General features: G+C 39.8%; 3 protein-coding genes across 7 annotated transcripts in view; 2 read left to right on the top strand and 1 right to left on the bottom strand.

The window, feature by feature from the left end:
* On the bottom strand, window positions 1-9,882 carry sirt4 (sirtuin 4). 2 transcript variants are annotated; one of them, XM_033043589.1, is made up of 4 exons: window positions 9,715-9,882; window positions 6,224-7,018; window positions 5,081-5,272; window positions 1-1,021 (listed from the first exon to the last, which is right to left on the bottom strand). In XM_033043589.1, the coding sequence occupies exons 1-3, from the start codon at window positions 9,865-9,867 to the stop codon at window positions 5,120-5,122; spliced, it is 1,101 nt and encodes a 366-aa protein (XP_032899480.1). In that variant the 5' UTR covers window positions 9,868-9,882; the 3' UTR covers window positions 1-1,021; window positions 5,081-5,119. The 2 variants fall into 2 exon arrangements, with proteins under 2 accessions (XP_032899480.1, XP_032899481.1); XM_033043590.1 differs by lacking the exon at window positions 1-1,021 and adding an exon at window positions 4,821-4,985.
* The window catches only part of pxn (paxillin), a 132,014-nt gene continuing 119,390 nt past the window's right edge, over window positions 9,851-22,474 (top strand). The window contains exon 1 of one of the 4 annotated variants that reach the window (XM_033043581.1): window positions 9,851-10,070. In XM_033043581.1, coding sequence (XP_032899472.1) covers window positions 9,881-10,070 — 190 coding nt within the window. In that variant the 5' untranslated portion in view covers window positions 9,851-9,880. The remainder of the gene's footprint in view (window positions 10,071-22,474) is intronic. The other 3 variants (XM_033043584.1, XM_033043585.1, XM_033043586.1) reach the window with 3 other exon arrangements.
* On the top strand, window positions 9,935-20,373 carry ctu1 (cytosolic thiouridylase subunit 1). The gene is made up of 3 exons (XM_033043591.1): window positions 9,935-10,070; window positions 16,688-17,195; window positions 18,171-20,373. Exons 2-3 carry the CDS (start codon window positions 16,700-16,702, stop codon window positions 18,698-18,700), a joined length of 1,026 nt encoding a protein of 341 aa, XP_032899482.1. The 5' UTR covers window positions 9,935-10,070; window positions 16,688-16,699; the 3' UTR covers window positions 18,701-20,373.

Raw genomic sequence — 22,474 nt, 5'->3', positions numbered from 1 at the left:
TTGGCAGTTCCTTTGATCTTTCTGTGTGCGCCCGTAATTCAAGCTCATCATGTTCGTAAATGAATACCAGACAAGACACACATTCCTGCTTCTTCAATGTCTTTATTCCCCCAGCGACAAAGCAGGCAAAAAAATAGGTAAATAGGCGACAAAGGCAAACATATCTAACAATGTTTCCCGACTTTTAATTTAAAATGTGCATTATAAACTTGATGAAAATACGCCACATTACTCTGCATGAATGAATACTTATCATTAAAAAATCTTTTCTATGATAAATCCAAGTACTTTCAAGGTCTTGGAAAAACTGTTTCAAATTCCAGGTCTTTCAAGGACCGTACGAGCCCTGTGTAAAACTCATCTGTCAAAAGCCATTCCCATCATTGTTATCTTATAACAAGGATTTCCAAAAACTAACGTAATGATTTTCTAACTTTACTATATGATGATTTAGCACCCTCATGAATCCTTTCTTCTAAATTTCAAGTGTGTAGTGAATATCTCGCTCCGTTGCCTTGCAGTGATGTATGCAATGTAGGAAATGGACCAAATGCACATATTCTTTATGCACTAAGTATGCATACAGATTGTTTTGCACTTGTTTGGAATTATGTGTTCCTACAAGTAGGGAAATTGGACCAGACAATTCCGGTTGAAATTTGCCCTCCACTGGTGTCATTTCCCAACAGTATCTCATACAAGTTATAATGTGAACTGTTAGTGGCCATTTAAATTAATGCTCAATAAGTATCAACTTATGATCCATGTTTACAACTTATGATTAAACAAGGCATTCATTCATCTTGAAAATGAACTATACATGATTTCAAGTGATACCCCACCATTAGCACATCCATTTTTAATGTAAAATCCAGCTTCTGTGTACTGGAAAATATCATACATGGATCACTCGATCTGCAGACCTGATCCTGCTGCAGAGCTGGGGTTTGTTGGGGATGCCCGCGGCAGAGAGATCTCTTTAAAAGCTCTGACCCAATTTCAGCAAGCAAGCCATTGCTTCCTGAAATACAAAGGTTAACTTTAATGCTCAGAAAGGGGAGAAAGCTGTATCAAGAATGTCACAATCTTGCAAATCACTTTTGTGAATTCTGGTTTAGCATTAGCACTGTGTATATCGTACATTTAGCATGCATAGTGTCTAATGTCTATAGGCAGCTGTTTGTAACGTCTTTTTTTTTTAATGGAAACCCTAAATTATCTGCAATATATTAAAGCACCTGTATCCCCTTCTAAACATTTGTAAACAGTAAGTTTAATTAAAACTGGAAAAGTCAGCACGATAACAAAGATGAATGTGCCAAAAACTGGATTTTCCTTTTCTTTACAACTTAATTACCAGTGTTCTTGACATTACAGCACTGCTATATTTGTGTCAATTTATTCCTGAGACTCCTGTTCGTGAATATACAAGTTTAGTTTACATATATATTCCGTCTTCCAACTATCAGGGTATTGGAGACGTATCTCATTTTCAATTGCTATAGTTTGTATTGTTATTTTGTTTCTGTCTACAATTCTTGGATTCCAAAGTTATTGGTCAGTAGACTTTAAAATTGTATTTTTTATGCTTTTCTATAGTGCCATCAAGTGGTTATTTAATTGGTTATTTAATGACCAATCTCTATTCTAAGATGGGTTGTTCAGGGGGTGTGAATGCATTATTAGATGCTGCCATCATGGAGCGGAGGAGCAGTAAATTGAGTCCACCTGCTGTACTATTCCTGGTTATTCAGTCATTTATTAATGACAATATAAAGTGGCGCCTGCGGGAACAGTTTGGGTAGGGGTGAGATAAGTATTGCACCACAAAGAAAGAACATTCACCCCACCCAAGAATAATGAAGATTACTCTTCATGCAAGTATATTATTCTGATCACATTTGATGAAGCAGGTCTTCAGTTTAAGTATTGTTTCTGTGCAGGCATGTCCTGCACTTCTCACAAAAAAAATCCAAATGTGACGGAGCCCAAAATTCATTAATGTCAGCTCTGATTTAATTCATCCCACTTAATCTCATAGTCAGTAGCAACAGATTAATTGGAATTATTAAAAAACTTTATAATTTGGATTGAGGGAATAAAATTTAGTTTTGAATTAAAATACATAGACAAATGCATGTAGATGTTTCAGTGGTCTTCTTGTAAGCTCTCAGTTGTTCAAGTCCTTGGTCAGGCTGGTATGTTTTCTTTGGTTATTGAACACAGACGATATATATTGGCCTTAGGAAGAATATAGCGCAGATACACCAGAATGTTGACGGGATCAAATTATTAGCACAGGTTACGTGTATTTGGCTAGCATTCCATCATGTTTAGATGAGTACTGAACTATTCAAGGTTCTAAAATGAATAAGGAAACAGTAGATATTTATATGTCGATTTGGGGACATTAAAACTTCGTAGTGATCTCAGGTTTTCCAATTATTCAGGTTTCTGGAAGCATGAAATACTTTTTCATCAATAGCAAGAAAATGGAGGATAACTATTGGAAAAGGGTCTGAGAAAATATTAAGCAATTTAATGCATGTAGAACTCAAAGCACAAATGGCTATTGATGCAAAAGTTCTAATGATATCTTGAGCATATCTGAATAAGTATTTGAAATAGAAAATATGAGAAAGAGAAATCTCAGGTGAATCAAATTATAATACTTAAAATTAAGGAAGCTTGAGAGGAAAATGGCTTCCTTCTGTGTAACCAATTTCTATGAAATTGTTTTTCAGACGAGATGTTAGAATGAGCCTCCATTCCCACCTCCTCCTTCCTCCCACCCACATATTCCCTTCTACTTATTGAGGTGAATGTGAAATATGCTCATGGTGGTGTTTTTTTTAATTGTAGGATTCTGCAGTTGCCTTTGACAGTTTTAATCTTTAACACCTAAATCAAAGCAGTAGGTCATTTGTTGTTTGAATCTTTGCCATGCACCTATTAGTTTTTACATATTTGCTTGCAAAATAACAGTAAATTACAATATAAATGCAAGTCAAATTCTATGGTTAGAAGATTACGATTTTTGTTCAATTTTAGAAAAGTAGAACATTTTATTTATGTGAAATCTTTCATCCATGTTTGTGAATCTTTGCCATGCACTGACTAGTTATTACATATTTGGAAAATAACAGTAAATTACTATATAAATGCAAGTCAGATTCTATGGTTAGAAGATTGCAATTTTTGTTCAATTTTAGAAAAGTAGAACGTGGTAATTTTATTTATGTGAAATCTTCAAATCTTGCAATAATTTGTACCAGAATCCGTGTGAAATTTGATGTCAATACTGAAATGTAGGTGCATTCCTTTATACCATTGCATTTGTTCATCACTGGAATGTCAATCTGCTAAGTAACATCTGCAAATTTGGGGTGATTTTTGGAAGAAATTCCATTGGTCATCTTGAGCTTTAAAACATTTAAAATATTGAATGACTCCACTGATTGAGACTTTGTTTACTGTATACGATAACTTAAGCTTCTACTTAGTTGTAGTTGTAAGTTATTGGTCCTCGTTCAGATGTGCTTTACGGTGGCGCAGCAGTGGAATTGCTGCCTTACAGCGCTTGAACGCTGGAGACCCGGGTTCGATCCCAACTACGGGTGCTGTCTGTACAGAGTTTGTATGCTCTCCCCGTGACCGCGTGGGCTTTCTCTGAGATCCTGGGTTTCCTCCCGTACTCTAAAGATGTATAGGTATGTAGGTTAATTGGCTTGGTGTATGTGTAAATTGTCCCTAATAGTAGGATAGTGTTAATGTGTGGAGAACGCTGGTCGTTGCAGACTCCGTGGGCCTGTTTCCGCTGTGTTGTATCTCTAAACTAAACTTATTACTTTACATTTCATAACCTTACCCCATTTGGTTCAGTACTCAGTGGGCTGTATAATAGCATGGGAAAATATATGGCTTTTTTTGTACACCCATTGGAGCTTTTAATTTGTTCTTTCAACAATGGATAGGTGAATGAATGTGCTTTCTTCATTTAAGGTTACTTTGATTTTCAAAAGTTATTACTTTTTTGAAACTTTCTTTCTTGGCCTTCAATTTCTATGCCCAGAAAATAGAGACATAACAGACTGGCACACAGTTTGTCCTCGGAGCTAAATATTCATTAATTCCTTTTTACATACTGCAAGAACAATCTTAATAAAATTTAACTTTTTGCTGGATTGTAGCTTTATTGGGTCTAGTGGGTTTGTGTAAACAACCTCATGAAACGTGAATCCTTATCATTAAAATATAGTTTCTCTTGTTGTAAAACTATACTTCCATGCAATTTAAACTGCTTTAACTCTTCAGAATAAATTTTATATTGTAATTGTCTTGTGATTTTTTTTTACAGCTGTGTTTGCAAGTAAACAATAAACATTAAATATCTTTTAATGCATTTTGCCATTTGCTATGCATAAAATAGTCCACCACCTAATTTTCGATCTATAAAACTATATTTTCTACATGAATACAGCCTACACTACTATTGATAATTAGGTTGCCCAATCTCTAGGTAGATGAAAGTCCTTCATGATTATTGTTTGATTCCTTCTGGACGAGTTTCTAATTTCCTAAGTTACGCCATCCCCCTACCGTACCGCTGTTTAGGAGCCTATAGTCGATATCCTCCAATGAGTTTTGTTGGTTTAGCTCCATCCAAATGTGATATGTGAAATATGACGTTGTAATCAAATAAGCCTTGGATTCTGATTTACCTTTGGGGACCAATAAGAAATCTATACATTTTCCTCTTTGAAAAAATGTTTAAGATTATTCAACAACATTATACAATTAAAAAAGGCTGAGACCATAAATTAATAATGTGATTTGTTGAAACAATAGATTTCATGAAACATAATTTTGTATGTTTTTATAGGAAACTTTGCAAGAACTTGGTAATGGTTGCAATCCATTTCTCAGGAAATTGTTGAAGATATCATTTCTCAAATCTTTCGATCTTCATATACACAAAATGCAGCCTGTATATAAAGATACCACTGAGTGAGAAATTGCTATTACTAATCTATATGGATTATTTTTCATAGAATTTTGTTCCAAATTTTTGTAATATTACCAGAATTGAGGAGTTTTCCTGTTGTACAGCTTGACAGTGTCAAAAGGGAAGAACGTATGGCAGGACCTCTCCACACCGAGCACTGATTTTCAGAGTGGACAGTTTATCTGCTCTGGTAGCCCCAATATTTAGTATTGCAATAGGCAGTCTCTTCTCAAAGGCTGCAATGATGAACCTATATCCAGAATATACCTATTAACGAAGAACATAAAAAGTTAATTATGTTTCTATAAGATATCCTCTCATCCTCCTAAATTCCAGTGAATACAAGCCCAGTTGATCCATTCTTTCATCATATGTTGGTCCCGCCATCCCGGAATTAACCTGGTGAACCTGCGCTGCCCTCCCTCAATAGCAATAATGCCTCTCATCAAATTAGGAGACCAACATTACACACAATACTCCAGGTGTGGTCTCACCAGGGCCATGTACAATTGCAGTAGGACCTCCTTGCTCCTAAACTCAAATCCTCTCGCAATGAAGGCCAACATGCCATTAGTTATGTTCATCAGTCTGAAGAAGGGTTTCGGCCCGAAACGTCACCTATTTCCTTCGCTCCATAGATGCTGCTGCACCCGCTGAGTTTCTCCAGCATTTTTGTGTACCTTCGATTTTCCAGCATCTGCAGTTCCTTCTTGAACACAGTTATGTTCACTGCCTGCTGTACCTGCATGCTTACTTTAAGGTTCATGAAGGTGGTTCAACACAATGTTCTGATGATACACAACACTCCTCCTTATTTCAGCCTTCAATGGTTCTATAATTGGCTGGTTAGTGGGAAGCAAGACTGTTATTTATTTTTCCTCATAACGATATTTATCTATGTGAAAGCTTTTCACAAATCCCTGTAAATTCAAAGACATTTAGTTTTGCTTAATTCAACAGTACTGTAACTTAAATCAATGGTTAGCAGCTAACTATACCTAATGGCTGCAGTGAGAAGATGCAAAAAGAGTACAAAATCTGCATTTATAATCTTGGTATCAAAAACGGTCACATTTAATCCTGATTTACCATTAAATACTTTGGAAATACAAATATAAATAACTTTGGTTATAACTTGCTTCCACTGAATATTCCTCAATCTATCTAAATTATCCAAACATATTCAATGAAAAGTCTTTGGTCATCTCAGCCACTCACCTGTAGAGAAGAGCCGACCACCAGAACTGCATCAGATTCCGTCAAACGTTCATACACAAAATTAACTTTCTCTTTATTTACTGTGTCTCCAAAAAAGGTGACATCGGGTTTCAGGATACCACCACAATTCTTACACGAGGGAACATTGAAATGTTTGATTTGTTCATCAGTCAGGAAAACGTCTCCATCTGGAAATATTCCTTGTGTTTCTTCAGACCAATTAGGATTCAGAGCTGCAAATTCATCTTGAAGGTGACTCCTGGGTGTTATCTTCTCGCAGCCAAGGCAGATCACTTTATGTGTACAGCCATGAAGTTCTGTCAAGTACTGGCTTCCTGCCTTTGTGTGCAAAGCATCCACATTCTGAGTCACCAGCCAGTGCAGCTTCCCTATTTTTTCCCATTTACTCAGAGCTTTGTGTGCTTCATTTGCCTGGCGCGAACTAAATTGTGGCCAGCCAACATAATTTCGTGCCCAATATTTCTGCCTACTCTTGGCACTGCAGACAAACACATGGTGCTGAACGGGTCGTCTTGTTGTCCGAGCATAAAGTCCAACCTCTTCCGAGCGATAATCAGGAATACCAGACTCCGTTGATAGGCCTGCTCCAGATAGCACAAACAGCTTCTTAGACTGAAACAGAAATTCCTGAAGATCCTCCAATTCGATGGAGTCCAATGGAAGGCAAGAAGGAACAAATGGGAAATTAGAAGCAATGGCTGAACAATAGTTCCTGCAGATTTGCTTCAGCAAGCGGCATTTCTCAGCGGCTGGCAAAACAGTCAGAAACCACATCTAGGAATAAACACATTCACATTGATACCATCGATGACCTGGATTTTTCTTGTAAATGTTTCAAAAAACAGAATAAGAGTTTATAGTTTTGATTAGGATTAAGATTCGAATCAGTTAATGCCTCAGCAACCAAGTGACATTTGTATAAAGAGTGATAACAGTGCATGGGAAAGAGTTGATTGATCACTAACATTTACCTCTTAGTAACTTGCAGCTCTGGAACATTTAATGCTGCTTTGCAAAATTTTTTGCCTGTGCTACTCCTTTAAATGCTTTAACCTGGAGTTATCACGGCTGATATCAGCTAAAATGATTAAATTCATTAACTTTAAATTAGAATCAGAGAGCCTGAGATTAGGTCACACAACAGCTTCAGGAAATAGATTAAAATGATCTGTGTATGAGGATTGATCAGTGGTTAGTGAGTATTTTCCTTATTCTCCAGATCAAAGATTCACTATCCTCCATAATTTTTGAAACAATGACCCATCATTTAAACTAGAATGGTTGGGAGGGACTCTATTAGAGAAAGCTACTAGACAGTGTGTGAGGCAGGAGGCAGAGAAGGGAAGCACTCAGACCCAACAGGTAGGGGGGAAAGAAGAAAAAGATAATAAACAGAGAATAAGAGGTGGTGGGTTTCTTAAATGTGTGAGCAGAGAGATAAAGGGGTGTAAAATGAGGGTAGAGGCAATAGGTAGAAAGGTGAAAAGTAAAAGTGGTAGGCAGACAAATCCAGGGTAAAAATCAAAAAGGGACATTTTTCAACATAATTGTATAAGGGGTGAGAGTGAGGATTTTTTTGCCACCTTACTCACCATTCTCTGCTCCAAGCGTACCAAGTTTTGTTCCGATCAATGGAATATTACAAAAGTTATGAAAGTTTAAAAAATCGTGAAATCAGCGGATTGGTCTTCTCGCCTATCAATCACCATGAAGATAATGCCCTTTCAGGCACCCGCTTTCAATCACTGAGGCAAGGAGAATAAACTCCCAGAGGCGGAACTGAGTCCATGAGCTGTGCTGATTGAGTCCATAAAACGTGCGGGCAGAGAGCAGCGTGCGGGCTGCTTCTACAGCGACCAGCACGACGAGCCGGGAGCTGTTCAGTTGAACCGGAAGCCTCTGAGTGAAATCGGAGTGGGACCGGGAGCTACTGTGTGAGGCCGAAAGCTGAAGGTGCGGGGTGAGCAGAGTGCGAGCTGTGTCTGCTGTGACCACCCCTCCCCTTCCCACACCCCCCCCTCCCCCACACGCCCCCCTCTCCCACACATAACCCTCTCCCACAACCCCCTCTCCCACACAACCCCCTCCAGCTTGACACCATCTTTCCTACAACATGTAGGTATGTTGCAAAGCCTACCTGAAGCGTCGTTGAAGATCTGCCGCTGAGGTTGTGCGCGATTTTGGCGCCGTTTAGAGGGGGCGGGTTTAAAACGCGATTTTCTCTAAGCTGTTCCAATCGAAAATGTTCAGCCTAGTTAATTATTAACGAAAAATCGCTGATAGACCCCGTCGCAAAAGCTATTATTAGGTTTAAAGGCCTTGAATAATAGTTATAGTAGTTTAAAAATCAATCTTTAAACCCGCGACCGTCAGCAACCGCAGAGTCTCATAAAGAAAATAGCAGAAGGTAGGTTGTATATTTTTACATTCAAAAGGGCTTCTAAAGATCCTTTTATACAAAATTTAATATTGCGAGTAGCTCAATTTGGGCCCATTATATCGCGCAGTATTTTTCTCGGCATTTGAGGCACAAATCTACCGCAATGTGAACGTTCTAAACCAGCGCGTTCCACAGGATCCCGCTAGAAAGCTGATTTAAATGGGCATTTATTTACAGCAATTGAACACTGAATTCCTTCCATTTGGCCTATAAATTAATGTAAATGAGATTTTAAAATCATGTTTTATTGTGAATTATTTGTGAATATTATTTGGACATTTAGGCTATTTAAAAATGTTAATCATTTATTAAGAAATGGATAGATGTTGAGATCTAGTAATTGAAGTCTGAAATTAGCTGCAATTAGGTAACTAACTAATTATATGCTTTAATTTCAGGTCATCCAAGTAAGATTATTTTATATTTGTTTCAGAATGCTTCAATCTATGATAACTGAAAATTTCATTCAGTTCTCTTAATTTTTAAGAAAGTTATGGGCTTTTGACTGTTCACGATCACAACTTTTTTGTTATGTCCATAGAAAATCAATAGGGAACAAGATGCTCATTTCCGAGTATGAAAATGGCCATAACTTTTTAAATACTTGAGATATGAAAGTGAATTAGATGTCAAATTAAACTTATTTTTATGCTTTATCTGATGGGATAAATTACAGACTTGATTTTTAAAATCTCAAAATTTTGTAACATTGCTACAACATGGTGACCAAAACTGAACACAATACTCAGTTGTGGGCTCACGAATGTCTCAACATGACCTCCCAACTTCTATACTCATTACTCTGTCTGATGAAGGCAAATGTGCCAAAAGCCTTTTTTTGACCACCTTATCTACCTGTCACACCATTTTAAAGGATCTATCTACCAGCACCTCTTGATCCCTCTGCTCTACAACACTCCCCAGAACCTTACCATTCACTGTTAGACTTCCCAAAACGCAACATCTCGGTAATTAAGGCTTGGAGATCGAGGGGTTGCGCGACCCTTCTCCACCGCCGTCGGCAACTCACCTTCCAGAGCCGCCGCCACCGCCGCCAACCGCCTCTGACAGGTGACTGGCGCCACAGAGCAAACACTACAATTCCCGGCGCGCACCGCGCTATCGGACGGCTCGCCCGGAAACCACCATCCGCCCGGCCCACGTGATCAGGCGTCGGCGGCATCGCCGACCAACGGATGATCAGTTCCGGTCAAGCATGGCGGCGATCAGAGTCGGCCATCGCCGGTGAAGGTGTTCATCTGCCGTCGGGTTTTGTCAATCTTGCATGGCGTGGCTCTTCGGTTAAAGGAGAAGCGAGAGATCGCATCTGTTTAGCACATTTGACCACGCGGGCCTGGCACGATAACGTGTGGAACACGGCACTGGGTGAGTTAAAGTGTGTGTGAAGGCTTATGTTTATATTTATGAAGTGATGCTCTTTAAGCTTCCTCCTTTTACCTCGGTCAACTTGGCTTTATGAAGTACTGCGAATGTTAAAAGGGAGATGTAACACCCAGTGAAAAGGCTTATATATGTTAGTACGATTAATAAACGGTCCTGCAGATGCCCCTAGAGCGCCTCGCAGATAACGTGTGTACTCCCGGCCCGGTCTGTAGTGGACCATTATTAACACCCGTGATGAGAGTCATGGTTTCAGAAAGAGTTGGGAATGGGGTTTAAGCAGAATGATGAGGGGATCCAGGTTAGTTGACTATAACGAGTTTAGTGTCCAGTAATCGACTGCACTTTGCTTTGTATGTAATTATGTTTGGGCCTTGACAACATTATGGGGTAGAGAATTACAAAGATTCACCAAGCATAGAGTGAGGATGTTTTTTCATCCATCCCTTACCTTTGAAACTGTGATCTTTCGTTCTTAACTCCTTGTCTAGGGAAAATAATCTCCCTGTAACTATCCTCTGCGAAATTATTTTATAGAATAGAATGGAGCTAATTGTATGACTGAAGCAAACTGCTCAACTTGCAAAACATCCTCTCCAGTATAAAATACACTCCATATGCAATATACAGAGGTGATGCTTGCATATACATCTATTTTGAGACTGTTGCAGGTCATCTTTGTTGCAGGTCATCTTGCAGGACTGGGAGAAATTCAGAGACCAGCAGAGGAGGACAAAGGGCTTAATTAGGAAAGGAAAAATAGATTATGAAAGAAAACTGGCAGGGAACATAAAAACTGACTGCAAAAGTTTTAATAGATATGTGAAAAGAAAGAGATTAGTTAAAACAAATGTAGGTCCCTTGCAGTCAGAAACAGGTGAGTTGATCATGGGGAACAAGGATATGGCGGACCAATTGAATAACTACTTTGGTTCCGTCTTCACTAAGGAAGACATAAATAATCTGCCGGAAATAGCAGGGGACCGCGGGTCAAAGGAGTTGGAGGAATTGAGTGAAATCCAGGTTAGCCGGGAAGTGGTGTTGGGTAAATTGAATGGATTAAAGGCCGATAAATCCCCAGGGCCAGATAGGCTGCATCCCAGAGTACTTAAGGAAGTAGCTCCAGAAATAGTGGATGCATTAGTAATAATCTTTCAAAACTCTTTAGATTCTGGAGTAGTTCCTGAGGATTGGGGGGTAGCAAACGTAACCCCACTTTTTAAGAAGGGAGGGAGAGAGAAAACGGGGAATTACAGACCAGTTAGTCTAACATCGGTAGTGGGGAAACTGCTAGAGTCAGTTATTAAAGATGGGATAGCAGCACATTTGGAAAGTGGTGAAATCATTGGACAAACTCAGCATGGATTTACGAAAGGTAAATCATGTCAGACGAATCTTATAGAATTTTTCGAGGATGTAACTAGTAGCGTGGATAGGGGAGAACCAGTGGATGTGGTGTATCTGGACTTCCAGAAGGCTTTCGACAAGGTCCCACATAAGAGATGAGTATACAAACTTAAAGCACACGGCATTGGGGGTTCAGTATTGATGTGGATAGAGAACTGGCTGGCAAACAGGAAGCAAAGAGTAGGAGTAAACGGGTCCTTTTCACAATGGCAGGCAGTGACTAGTGGGGTACCGCAAGGTTCAGTGCTGGGACCCCAGCTATTTACAATATATATTAATGATCTGGATGAGGGAATTGAAGGCAATATCTCCAAGTTTGCGGATGACACTAAGCTGGGGGGCAGTGTTAGCTGTGAGGAGGATGCTAGGAGACTGCTAGGTGACTTGGATAGGCTGGGTGAGTGGGCAAATGTTTGGCAGATGCAGTATAATGTGGATAAATGTGAGGTTATCCATTTTGGTGGCAAAAACAGGAAAGCAGACTATTATCTAAATGGTGGCCGACTAGGAAAAGGGGAGATGCAGCGAGACCTGGGTGTCATGGTACACCAGTCATTGAAAGTAGGCATGCAGGTGCAGCAGGCAGTGAAGAAAGCGAATGGTATGTTAGCTTTCATAGCAAAAGGATTTGAGTATAGGAGCAGGGAGGTTCTATTGCAGTTGTACAGGGTCTTGGTGAGACCACACCTGGAGTATTGCGTACAGTTTTGGTCTCCAAATCTGAGGAAGGACATTATTGCCATAGAGGGAGTGCAGAGAAGGTTCACCAGACTGATTGCTGGGATGTCAGGACTGTCTTATGAAGAAAGACTGGATAGACTTGGTTTATACTCTCTAGAATTTAGGAGATTGAGAGGGGATCTTATAGAAACTTATAAAATTCTTAAGGGGTTGGACAGGCTAGATGCAGGAAGATTGCTCCCGATGTTGGGGAAGTCCAGGACAAGGGGTCACAGCTTAAGGATAAGGGGGAAATCCTTTAAAACCGAGATGAGAAGAACTTTTTTCACACAGGGAGTGGTGAATCTCTGGAACTCTCTGCCACAGAGGGTAGTCGAGGCCAGTTCATTGGCTATATTTAAGAGGGAGTTAGATGTGGCCCTTGTGGCTAAGGGGATCAGAGGGTATGGAGAGAAGGCAGGTACGGGATACTGAGTTGGATGATCAGCCATGATCATATTGAATGGCCTACTCCTGCACCTAATTTCTATGTTTCTATCTTTGACTCAATGAAGCATAAGAGAGGATGAGTGTTACAAACATTAATAAAACTAATGTCCTCCATCAATGTATCCATGCTGTGGGGCATCACCCTCCAACAATAAAGGTCCAGATCAGATTGTAGATATTTGCTATATCTTCGGTGCCAACTCATAGCAAAGGTAAATGTTGATGACTGGTTGAAGAAAATAATGGTTGAAGCTCACAAACTCAAATTTGGCACAAACCTCATGAGACCTACCAGGCAGTACTTCATGCTGCTTCTGTAAAGCAGCCAACATTATCAAAGATTGCCATGAATGGTGTAAGGTGAATCCTATTGTTGGAACTATTTTACTCATTTAAGTAGAGAGTATTGCATCACAAAGACTTGTGCTTTTGGGAAGTCTGGAAAGATTCCAGTGAATCGGCTGGCAAGTTGTTTTCTGGAGAATAAATAGTCTCTGTCCTGCTCTTGCATTCAGAGAATATTTGTGTTCTAGTCTGGTTCAATGTGGCCTAAAGAAGAGTATTTTATAATAAAATCACACCTGATTCACTCACATTCTTCTCGGAAGAAAATCTTCCATTCTTAGTTTGTCTGAACCCTGTATAACTTTTAACTGCTTTTTGAGTTTAGGAGCATTTTGGAACAAATGTTAGCATTTTGAGCAACAACTATTCAAATTCTGTGAATGAATAAATAAGAACTAAGGCTGCAATGATAGCCAGAGCATCAGTGGGCAGGTTACTTGTGAGAGAGCACTGCTTGATATTGCTGTCAATAGAGACCTACCCTATTAACATTTCTGAATAGAGGGGACAGTAATTTGCCAATCTGCATTTGTCTGTGGAGAGCAGCATAATAATCTTGATGTCGTGATGAATTAGCCATGAACTTATTGATTGATAGACCAGATTTAAATAGTTGATTGACTTATTCCTCATCCATGCAATATGTTCTTAAAACTTATTTTGGTGAGAAGCACATAATTGGACAATTTTGCACATTCAAATCAATGCTGGTTTTATAGCTGTATATAACAGATTGGTAATCTTGGGTGCAAGTGGTAAGTATTACAGCTGTAATATCTCCCTGGTCCATGAATTTCATTATATTTGTTGCTCTCAATGGTTTCTTGATATGAAATCAAATTGTCTGAGGTTGGAAGTGACACAGGAGGAGATGCATATGGATCAGCTGGTCATCACTTCTGGAAGTGGAAATGTTCCTAAAGTATCTACTCGTTAGTTATCTATCCTTTATGACAGTTGACTGCATGCAGGTTCTGCTTTTTGGAACATGTGGTCTTGTGCGGAAGCTCCACCAGATTGTCACTTAAATTTTTGATCTTCTTTTCCCTTGCTGGTGTGTTCTTTTACACTGCACATTCAACCAAGACATAGTAATATTAGATTGAGGATTTTGCTAGGCCCTGAGATTATATTTATCCTGTTGATGGCCCATACCGACTTGTAAATGCCAAGTCTGTTCTGAATCATTTCCCTTTAATATCATAGTAATTCAACACAGTACAGTGTGAAGGACCTCCGCAATGTAATGGCAACAATTTCCCACTAGTTATTGTCACATGTATGACCTCTGGTCCTAAACTCTCCCACTAGTGGAAACATACGCTCCACATCCACGCTATCCAAGCCTTTCACAATTCTGTATATTTCAATTAGGTCTCCCCTCAATCTCCAGGGAGCACAGGTTCAGTGCAGACAAATGCTCATCACAGGTTAACCTACTAATTTCTGGGATCATTTTTGTAAACCACCTTTTTTTTTCCAATCATCTTGGACCACTCCTGTCTCTAGTGTTTCTTGAAATATCCCAATCTCTAAAACCACCTCTTTCAGAACCCTAGGGTGCATTCCATCTGGTCCAGGTGACTTATCCACCTTCAGCCCTTTCAGCTTCCCAAGCACCTTCTCCCCAGTAATAGCAACTCCATTAACTTCCACCCCTGACTCTTGAATTTCGGGCAGGTTGCAAATGTCTTCCACCATGAAGACTGATGCTATTCAAGTTATTCAACCCCTCTGCCATTTCTTTATTCCCCATTATCATTTCTCCTGCATCATTCTCCAGTGACCCAGCTTCCACTCTTGCCTATTTCTTACTCTTTATGTAACTGAAGAAACTCTTGCAATCCACTTTTATATTACTGGCTATTTCGTATTTCATCTTTTCTCTCTGTATTGCCTTTTTAGTTCCCTTCTGTTCTTTAAAAGCTTCCCAATCCTTTAGCTTCCCACTAATCTTTGCTTCTCTTCCTTTTAGTTTTATACTGTCCTTGACTTCCCTTGTCAGCCACAGTCAACTCTTTCTCCCCCTAGAATCTTTCTTCATCTTTGGAATGAAAAGATCCTGCAGATTATTTCCAGAAATTCCTGCCATAGCTGTTCCACCATCACCCCTGCTATGGTTCCTTTCCAGTAAACGTTGGCCAGCTCATGCCTCTGTAGCCCCCTTTGCTCAGCTGCAATACTGACACATCCAATTTCTTTAAATTGCCTGCCTGTGAATGTCAGGCAGCTATGTTCGTCAGGTCCAAGCCAGGGTTGTCATTGGTGGTGCCTCTGAACTACCTGAAGGCTCACACCCAAAGTCAATTCTGTCTTTGCTACTTTGAGTACCGCCTATAACACGAAGGAGTACTGATGTCTCATCTAAGGAATGACAGTCAGTGGTAATCAGCAAAGATTCCCTTAACTGTGACTGACATAATCAAATGCTCCTTCATTGGTTGAGAGCCATGATGGTTGATGTTGAGAATTCCTCAAATTACTGATTGTGACTATGTAACACAGTATGATCACCTTTTATTTGATTCTGACAAGCAGTTGGACAGGATATCCGCAAAGGTCATAATAGAGCTGCCTTGAAGCTGCTTCCTTTGCAGACTGAGACAGCTCTCCCAATTTAGATGTCAGTCTAAATTGAGCTAGAAGTATCTACACCTTTTCCAAATTTGGTGTCTAGGCTTGTATGGAGATGTCTGTGCAGTTTTATTTTAGCTTTTTAAATAAGTGGCCATTTTGAAGGGCAGTTAAATGTCAACCAGATCATTATTGGTCTGACTGCAGAATGGCACCGGATTTCTGTGCTATTTGTGTGCATTGTCATGTGGTTGCAGTGCTTGGCAAGGGTGGAGGTACAATGTACAAATGATCGTGAGACTTTCATGGGTCATAGATTAAATGCTTAGTTTAGAGCATGAGAAGACTGCAGTACCTGAAGATTTTTTGCTTTGTGATTGCGTAACAGAGAGCAGAACAGGCACCGGCCCTTCGCCCCACAATGTCTGTGCCTTATGCCAAGTTGAACTAATCTCCTCTGCCTGCATGTAATCCAGATCCTTCCATTTCCTGAATTTCTATGTGCTTATGTAAAACACCACTATATAGGCTGTGGACCGAGGAGCATTTTTGTTCAAGTTCGTGACCCAACTCACGGAACTACCGGAATTTTTAACATATTGTGTAAAATTATTATAAATTATACCTGAAACGCATCAAGACCAAAACCTGCACATTTTTTAAACATATGAGAAAATCCTCAAATTTTCCAAGCAATGCACGTTTGACATTGGTCAATTGGCATCCGACCTCAATCGCGCGCTTTGTTTTATGGTCGCTCGGCAGCGAGGACCCTGGGATCTTGGCTTCTTCTTCTTTCGTGTGGCGTGCACAGCCTAAAGTTGTTGGACAACTTGTTCTATTTGTCTTCCGTTTTGTGCATGTCGAGTTGATTGCATTAGTCGAAACAGGGCGGACCACGTGAAGGTTGCAATCTTCCACCCTGGGTCTTGGCTGCCTCCTAATTACATCAAAACAATAGCAATCTGTCTAGATTTGTGACTCTAGTTGTCATGGCAGTGCAGCTCCTAATAAGATGAACAAAGTCCAAGTGTTTGTATTTCCAATTGAGCTCCGTTTTACTTTGTTGTGCCTCGCATAACAAGTCATTTTGATTGTCTTTCCAGATTATCTTCGACATGCCGGTTCACTGCAGCTGCTGTGACAAGAATGCAGCAGTTCTCAGGCGTCCCAAAACAGGGCACACCCTCTGCAAAGAGTGCTTTTTCTGGGCTTTCGAAGAGGAGACGCATCAGATGATCGTATCTGCCAAGCTTTTCCAGAAGGGAGAGACCATTGGAATTGGGGCTTCTGGTGGGAAAGACTCAACTGTTCTAGCTCATGTTTTGAAAGTCTTAAATGATCGATATAATTATGGCTTGAATCTGATGCTGCTTTCTGTGGACGAAGGCATCAGTGGTTATCGTGATGATTCCTTGGAGACAGTAAAGAGAAACCAGCAACAGTATGATCTGCCACTGAAGATTATTTCCTATGAAGAGTTATACGGCTGGACAATGGACCAGATTGTGAGGAAAGTTGGTTTGAAGAACAATTGCACATTTTGTGGTGTCTTCAGACGGCAAGCTCTTGATCGTGGGGCCATGATGCTGAAAGTAGACAAGGTCTGCACAGGTAAGGCATTGATAACTTCCTACATTCCTACAAGCATGCATTTTGAGCGGTTTCAAAATATTCGCTGGGACTTTGATCCAGTTCCATTGAATAAATATATTTCTCCTATCTACCCCTCTAATCTTTTTAATGAGATTTTGAACAACCCCATCTCTTTTATTTGAGTAGATTCAATTTAAGAATAGTTGTCTTACTGTAACATTTTCTTCTCTCTTTTCTAAATGTCATTTGATTCTATATTTATGCCAGTTTCCATATTATGCTAGCTATTAAATGTGTAGAATTATTTGATATCTCCACCCTCCCCTCCCCAAATCAAACCCATTGGAATATGTTAATCTTTCTCATCCTTTGTCGTCCACTTTACTTGTTATTTCCCCCACAAACATGGAAGCAAACCGGCTAACTGGAAATTTACTGGTATAGATCCACTTTGTGATAATTACACTGTTTTAGCAACAGTATTTTGCAGTTGCTTTAACATTGGGGAATCTTCCCAGAATCATTCATTACATTAAATTACAGTTAAATCTGGATTAAATAATGTAAAATGTCATTGGCATAAATGGGATAAAATAAAGCTTTGGAAATATTTCTGCATTAAAGGACAGAAATAGAAAATAATCAAATAATGGAATGCTCAAAGCTTGTTTTCACAATTAATTTTAGACATGGGCACCAAAAATATTTGTGCAGATAGGCTTTTGAGATTTTTTTAAAATTATGTTAGTTGTGTAGTCTTAATCTGGCAGGGATCATATTATATGGCTGAACCTCAACTAATCCAGTACTTCACACCAACACTGCTTTCCCAAAATTCTATGTACTCTGATGGCTTAATAATCTGACTATTTTTACTTTGAAGACCAGCTAGAGGTGAACTGCCGTGTAGATGAAATGCATCCATCCAGGAACAAGTGTACCAGTGTGTTCAAACGATTAACTGCACCTTCCTTTTATTCCTTTCATGCTCAGGTCACAATGCAGATGATATTGCTGAGACAGTCTTGATGAATTTCCTGCGTGGAGACATTGCTCGACTGCGCCGCTGTACAGCAATTACCACGGATAGTGAAGGGGCAATTCCTCGTTGCAAACCTCTCAAGTATGCTTATGAGAAAGAAATAGTGCTGTATGCTTACTTCAAAAAGCTGGACTACTTCTCCACTGAATGTGTGTATTCCCCTAATGCATACAGGGGCTATGCGCGTGCTTTCCTGAAAGACTTGGAGTCAATACGACCAAGTGCTATTATGGATGTGATTCACTCTGGTGAAAACCTCTCTGTGAAGGAGGATGTGAAGATGCCCACACAAGGCACGTGCACACGGTGTGGTTACATTTCTAGCCAAGGACTCTGCAAGGCTTGCGTTTTGTTGGAGGGACTGAACCGTGGACTTCCTAAACTCGGTATCGGCAAGAATGCAAAATTCCATAATCGATTGCTAAATAAGGAACCACTCACTGAGGCAGAGATGAAGAAATTAAGAGCAGTTGATTTCTGAATGTGTATCTGACTGAAGCTGCTTTAACATATCAACTGGCCAATTTAAGACTAAGGTGCTTTGATTAAACTGTATCGTATTGCTCAAACAATCCTTTTATCATGTTGACTTCTGCCAACGAAGCAATACCATGAAGTAAAATTCCAAATGTTTAAGTAAAATGGAAAGGATATCCTCTTGTCATTGCAACATTTGGATTCATATTTAACAGATGGAATCTGGAGGTGAGGGTCCAGCACCATTCTGGTTGTTTCTTTTCTATAGAATTATAATACTGATTTTTTTGGGAAAGCACTAAGATTTTTGAGTATATTAGATGAAGGTCATGTACAATAGTTAAAGATGGGTAATTTATAATTTGCACCATGTTATTTAAAAGAGTTTATCATGTCTTTATATTCACAAGCTTTAATGTAATTATAGGAAGCAAAAACAAACACAGCAAATGTGATGAAATTTCTTCTTCGAGAGGAAGAGTGCATTATAACCTTGATATTTCTGTATTCTTCCCATTTTGTGAAAGAACACAACTAATTTGGCTCAATTAGGCAGAGTTCGTCAGATTTTCTCATAATTGGAAATATAAACTTTGTAGTTGGACGGGGAAAGAATGCCCAGAGAAAAAGAGCAACAAATTGCTGTTATCTGGAGTGCTTCATGCTAGAATCTGTTTAGAGGGATATGGGCCAAACGCAGGCAGATGGGACTAGTGTAGGTGGGACATGTTGGCCGATGTGGGCAAGTTGGGCCAAAGGGCCTGTTTCCATGCTGTATGATTCAGTGATATCCTTCCTATGGTATGTTTTTAATTGATTTGGATACGGCTGCTGTGTGTGGGAGACACATAAATCTGAGTTCTAGTCAGCCCAGACTATTTACTGAAAATTTAAAAAAACCCAGCAGTTGCTGAAAATCTGAAATAGTAAAATGTTGAAAAAAATGATGCAGGTCAGGCAACTTGTGGGAAAACAGAAACAGATTTAACCAAGACTATCTCCAGCGCAACAGTGTCCTTGTCCAATCAGCTATTAATCCCTTTCCTACGCTCTGCAAATTTAAACTGAATTATTTTTGCACTTTTCCAGTTCTGATAAAAAGATCTTTGACTTCAAATATTATTTTATTCATTTCTAACAATGCTGCCTAACATGATAACTGTTTCTGCTGTTTTTATTTTAGGCTACACAGCTTAGCACATTGGTGGCTGTTCTACCTACTTGGTACCTAAAAGTACTCATAACTTTCAATAACATGTATTCATTCTGGCTCTTTCTGTTTTTAAACACTGGGAATTGTACTTGGCAGAAATGAGTATGGAGGAGTTTCTTCAGTTAATTCTCCAGTCCATCCATACTTGAACATACCCACAAACGTAAGGTCAGAACCATGTTCTTGACCAGATAAGTAAGTCCAATGATTTTAAAATAGTATCTGTTTTAGTAAAAATAATTTATTTACAATATTTTAGCCTCTCAGTCTAAAAGATATTTGAGGGTTTTGTGATGATTGAGGTAAATGGTTTACAATGATGTCTGCGCTGTACTGCTTTGGCAATGCAGCCTGGTGTGGTTATACATTAAACATGTTTAACTTGGTACAGAGTCAATCTATTTAGTTTTATATTTATACACATTAACATCTGGACTTATTTTAATAAAAAGTAATTTAATAAATGGCGTTGTGTGCGTCCTATATTTATGCACGGTATTTCAAACTGTACTACACATACATCAACATCAAAGCTATACTGTACTAACTAATCAGCTGATACTACAACTAGAGCTACAATTGCAATTTCAGCAAACATATTACTTGCCATAATGGTATAAAGCCCTATAGCTTATTTTCCCATAATATTTCTGCACTGCTTGGTATATAAATTACAAGCTCCTTCAGAAAGTTCAGCAGTAGAGATGGATGGGAAATGGAAGATGATTTACAATTGAGATGGAATAGATTTATTCTGGTTTTTTTTGCAGGTTTTTTTAAATTATGTTGTACCAAATTATCCTTGCCCATTATTGCATCCATCTAAACTAATCCCATTTACCCACATTGGGTCAGAGTTTTTGATGCCTTGATGATTTAAGTGCATTCAGCGCAGCTTTCACCTGTCGAAAGAAAGTCATAACTTCCCTTGTCCCCCGGAATACACCTCATTATGCCCTGGGGATTTATTCATGCGTATGCCTGCTAAGATAACTACTTTTTAATTTTAAAGTGTTCTAGAATTTCACTATCCCAACTGAAACCTCCAACTACAATATCTTTAGTAGCACTAGTTCTCAACTAAGAATCTTACCCACGTGCTGTGGCTTAATGCAAATATTGCCCCTTTTGCGTTTACTCTTTCTGTTCTCCTCTTGTCCAGAATATACCTTTCAAATACCTTGGTATTTAGCTCCTCAGACGATGCTGCTAGGCACTTTCTAAGTAATATACATACCGAACATGATAGCACGTTAAATAAATTGTTGCCTACATTCATATCTCTCCATTCCTCACATATCCACATGGCTATCCAAAATCCTCTTCAATACCACTCTTGTTTCTGCCTCCACCACCAGCCCGGACAGTGCGTTCCAGGCATCCACAAATCTGTGTAACTAACTTGCCCCGCACATTTTCTTTAAAGTTTGCCACTCTCACCTAAAAGCTATGCCCTCTCGTCTTTGACATTTCCAACTTAATAAAAAGGCTTTGACTGTCTATCCTTTCTATGCCAATTATTTCTTTTCCACTCCATGTACATGTGTTGCTATCTGTGTTTATTTTGCATCCACCTGTACAGTAGGCAGGACCTTGCCCAACAGTACCCCTGCCATTGGACTGCACTTGAATTTCTACTTCTAGTTTTGTGCTGAAATCCCAACTGGAACTTAAGTTTAGTCTTATGCCTCACCAACATGGTTGCCATTTGCTGGGTAATAATTAGTTAATATAAAGGATAATATCAATAGTTTATTTTACATGTACCAAGGTACAAAGAAGTTATTTTTATGCACAGTTCAGTAAGATTATTGCCATACATAAATGCAATCCCAGATTAAGTACAAAATGTGTAGAAGCAGCCCAGAGTCCATATGAATGAATACTTTATTGTCACATGTGACAAGTCACAATGAAATTCTTTGTGTGCCAAGGTATGCAGTGGTCGCCCATGAAGGGCGCTTACAAAGTCACAAATTCCACCCCACCCCCACTGCATCAGCTCCCAGGTGCCAGCCACAGGCTCTGTCGGCCGCTTGCCGATCCGGGCTCTGACCCGCAAGGATCCTCCGACCCGGTCGTCTCCACGACCATCTGGGATGCATCGAGACCACGGAGCACAATAAAGGCCGCCCGCATTCCCAGTCCACGGCCTGGCGGAAAGCCTTCTGCCACGCGGCCCGGCGGGTAGCCTTTCAATTTTGCGAGACCCATCAGGTTTTGGTGCCATTTTCAAAGTCCAAGCTGCAGCTGGCCATAAAGGCCTCCATCCACATTGTCCAGCGAACCGTTGACCCTCTCCTCGCCCGGCCACCTTCAGCCTGTGTGCCCTGTGGGCGCCTCCTACGGCCAACATTGAGGGCAGGACCTCAAGAAGATAAAACCCTGGTTTCTTACAAGCCGTTTGTTATAGCGCCCTCCACCCTCCTCCAGTTTATGGGAAGAGCAGGAGCCGCTCTCGGCAGCTTCCCCCTCCAGATGAGTTCCTGTTCTACAGTCAATTGGAATCTTCCGTCGTGGGCTAGGCAGCTGTCGTAAATGGTTTGTTGGTGCAGAAAATTTAAG

Source organism: Amblyraja radiata, chromosome 25, assembly GCF_010909765.2.
Source record: "Amblyraja radiata isolate CabotCenter1 chromosome 25, sAmbRad1.1.pri, whole genome shotgun sequence".
In the NCBI taxonomy this organism is placed as follows: domain Eukaryota; kingdom Metazoa; phylum Chordata; class Chondrichthyes; order Rajiformes; family Rajidae; genus Amblyraja; species Amblyraja radiata.
The sequence above is the reverse complement of the archived record's forward strand: the minus strand, read 5'-3'. Positions and strand labels throughout refer to the sequence as shown.

What these genes read in the sequence shown, in the direction of transcription:
- sirt4 (XM_033043589.1), bottom strand. Translation starts at nt 9,867, where the DNA reads ATGCCGCCGACGCCTGATCACGTGGGCCGGGCGGATGGTGGTTTCCGG. An exon ending in GGTGGCGGCGGCTCTGGAAG is followed by an intron (nt 7,019 to 9,714) that starts GTGAGTTGCCGA and finishes GTTTATTCCTAG; the next exon opens with ATGTGGTTTCTGACTGTTTT. An exon ending in TGGTCGGCTCTTCTCTACAG is followed by an intron (nt 5,273 to 6,223) that starts GTGAGTGGCTGA and finishes CTTCGTTAATAG; the next exon opens with GTATATTCTGGATATAGGTT.
- ctu1 (XM_033043591.1), top strand. Translation starts at nt 16,700, where the DNA reads ATGCCGGTTCACTGCAGCTGCTGTGACAAGAATGCAGCAGTTCTCAGG. An exon ending in AGTAGACAAGGTCTGCACAG is followed by an intron (nt 17,196 to 18,170) that starts GTAAGGCATTGA and finishes TTTCATGCTCAG; the next exon opens with GTCACAATGCAGATGATATT.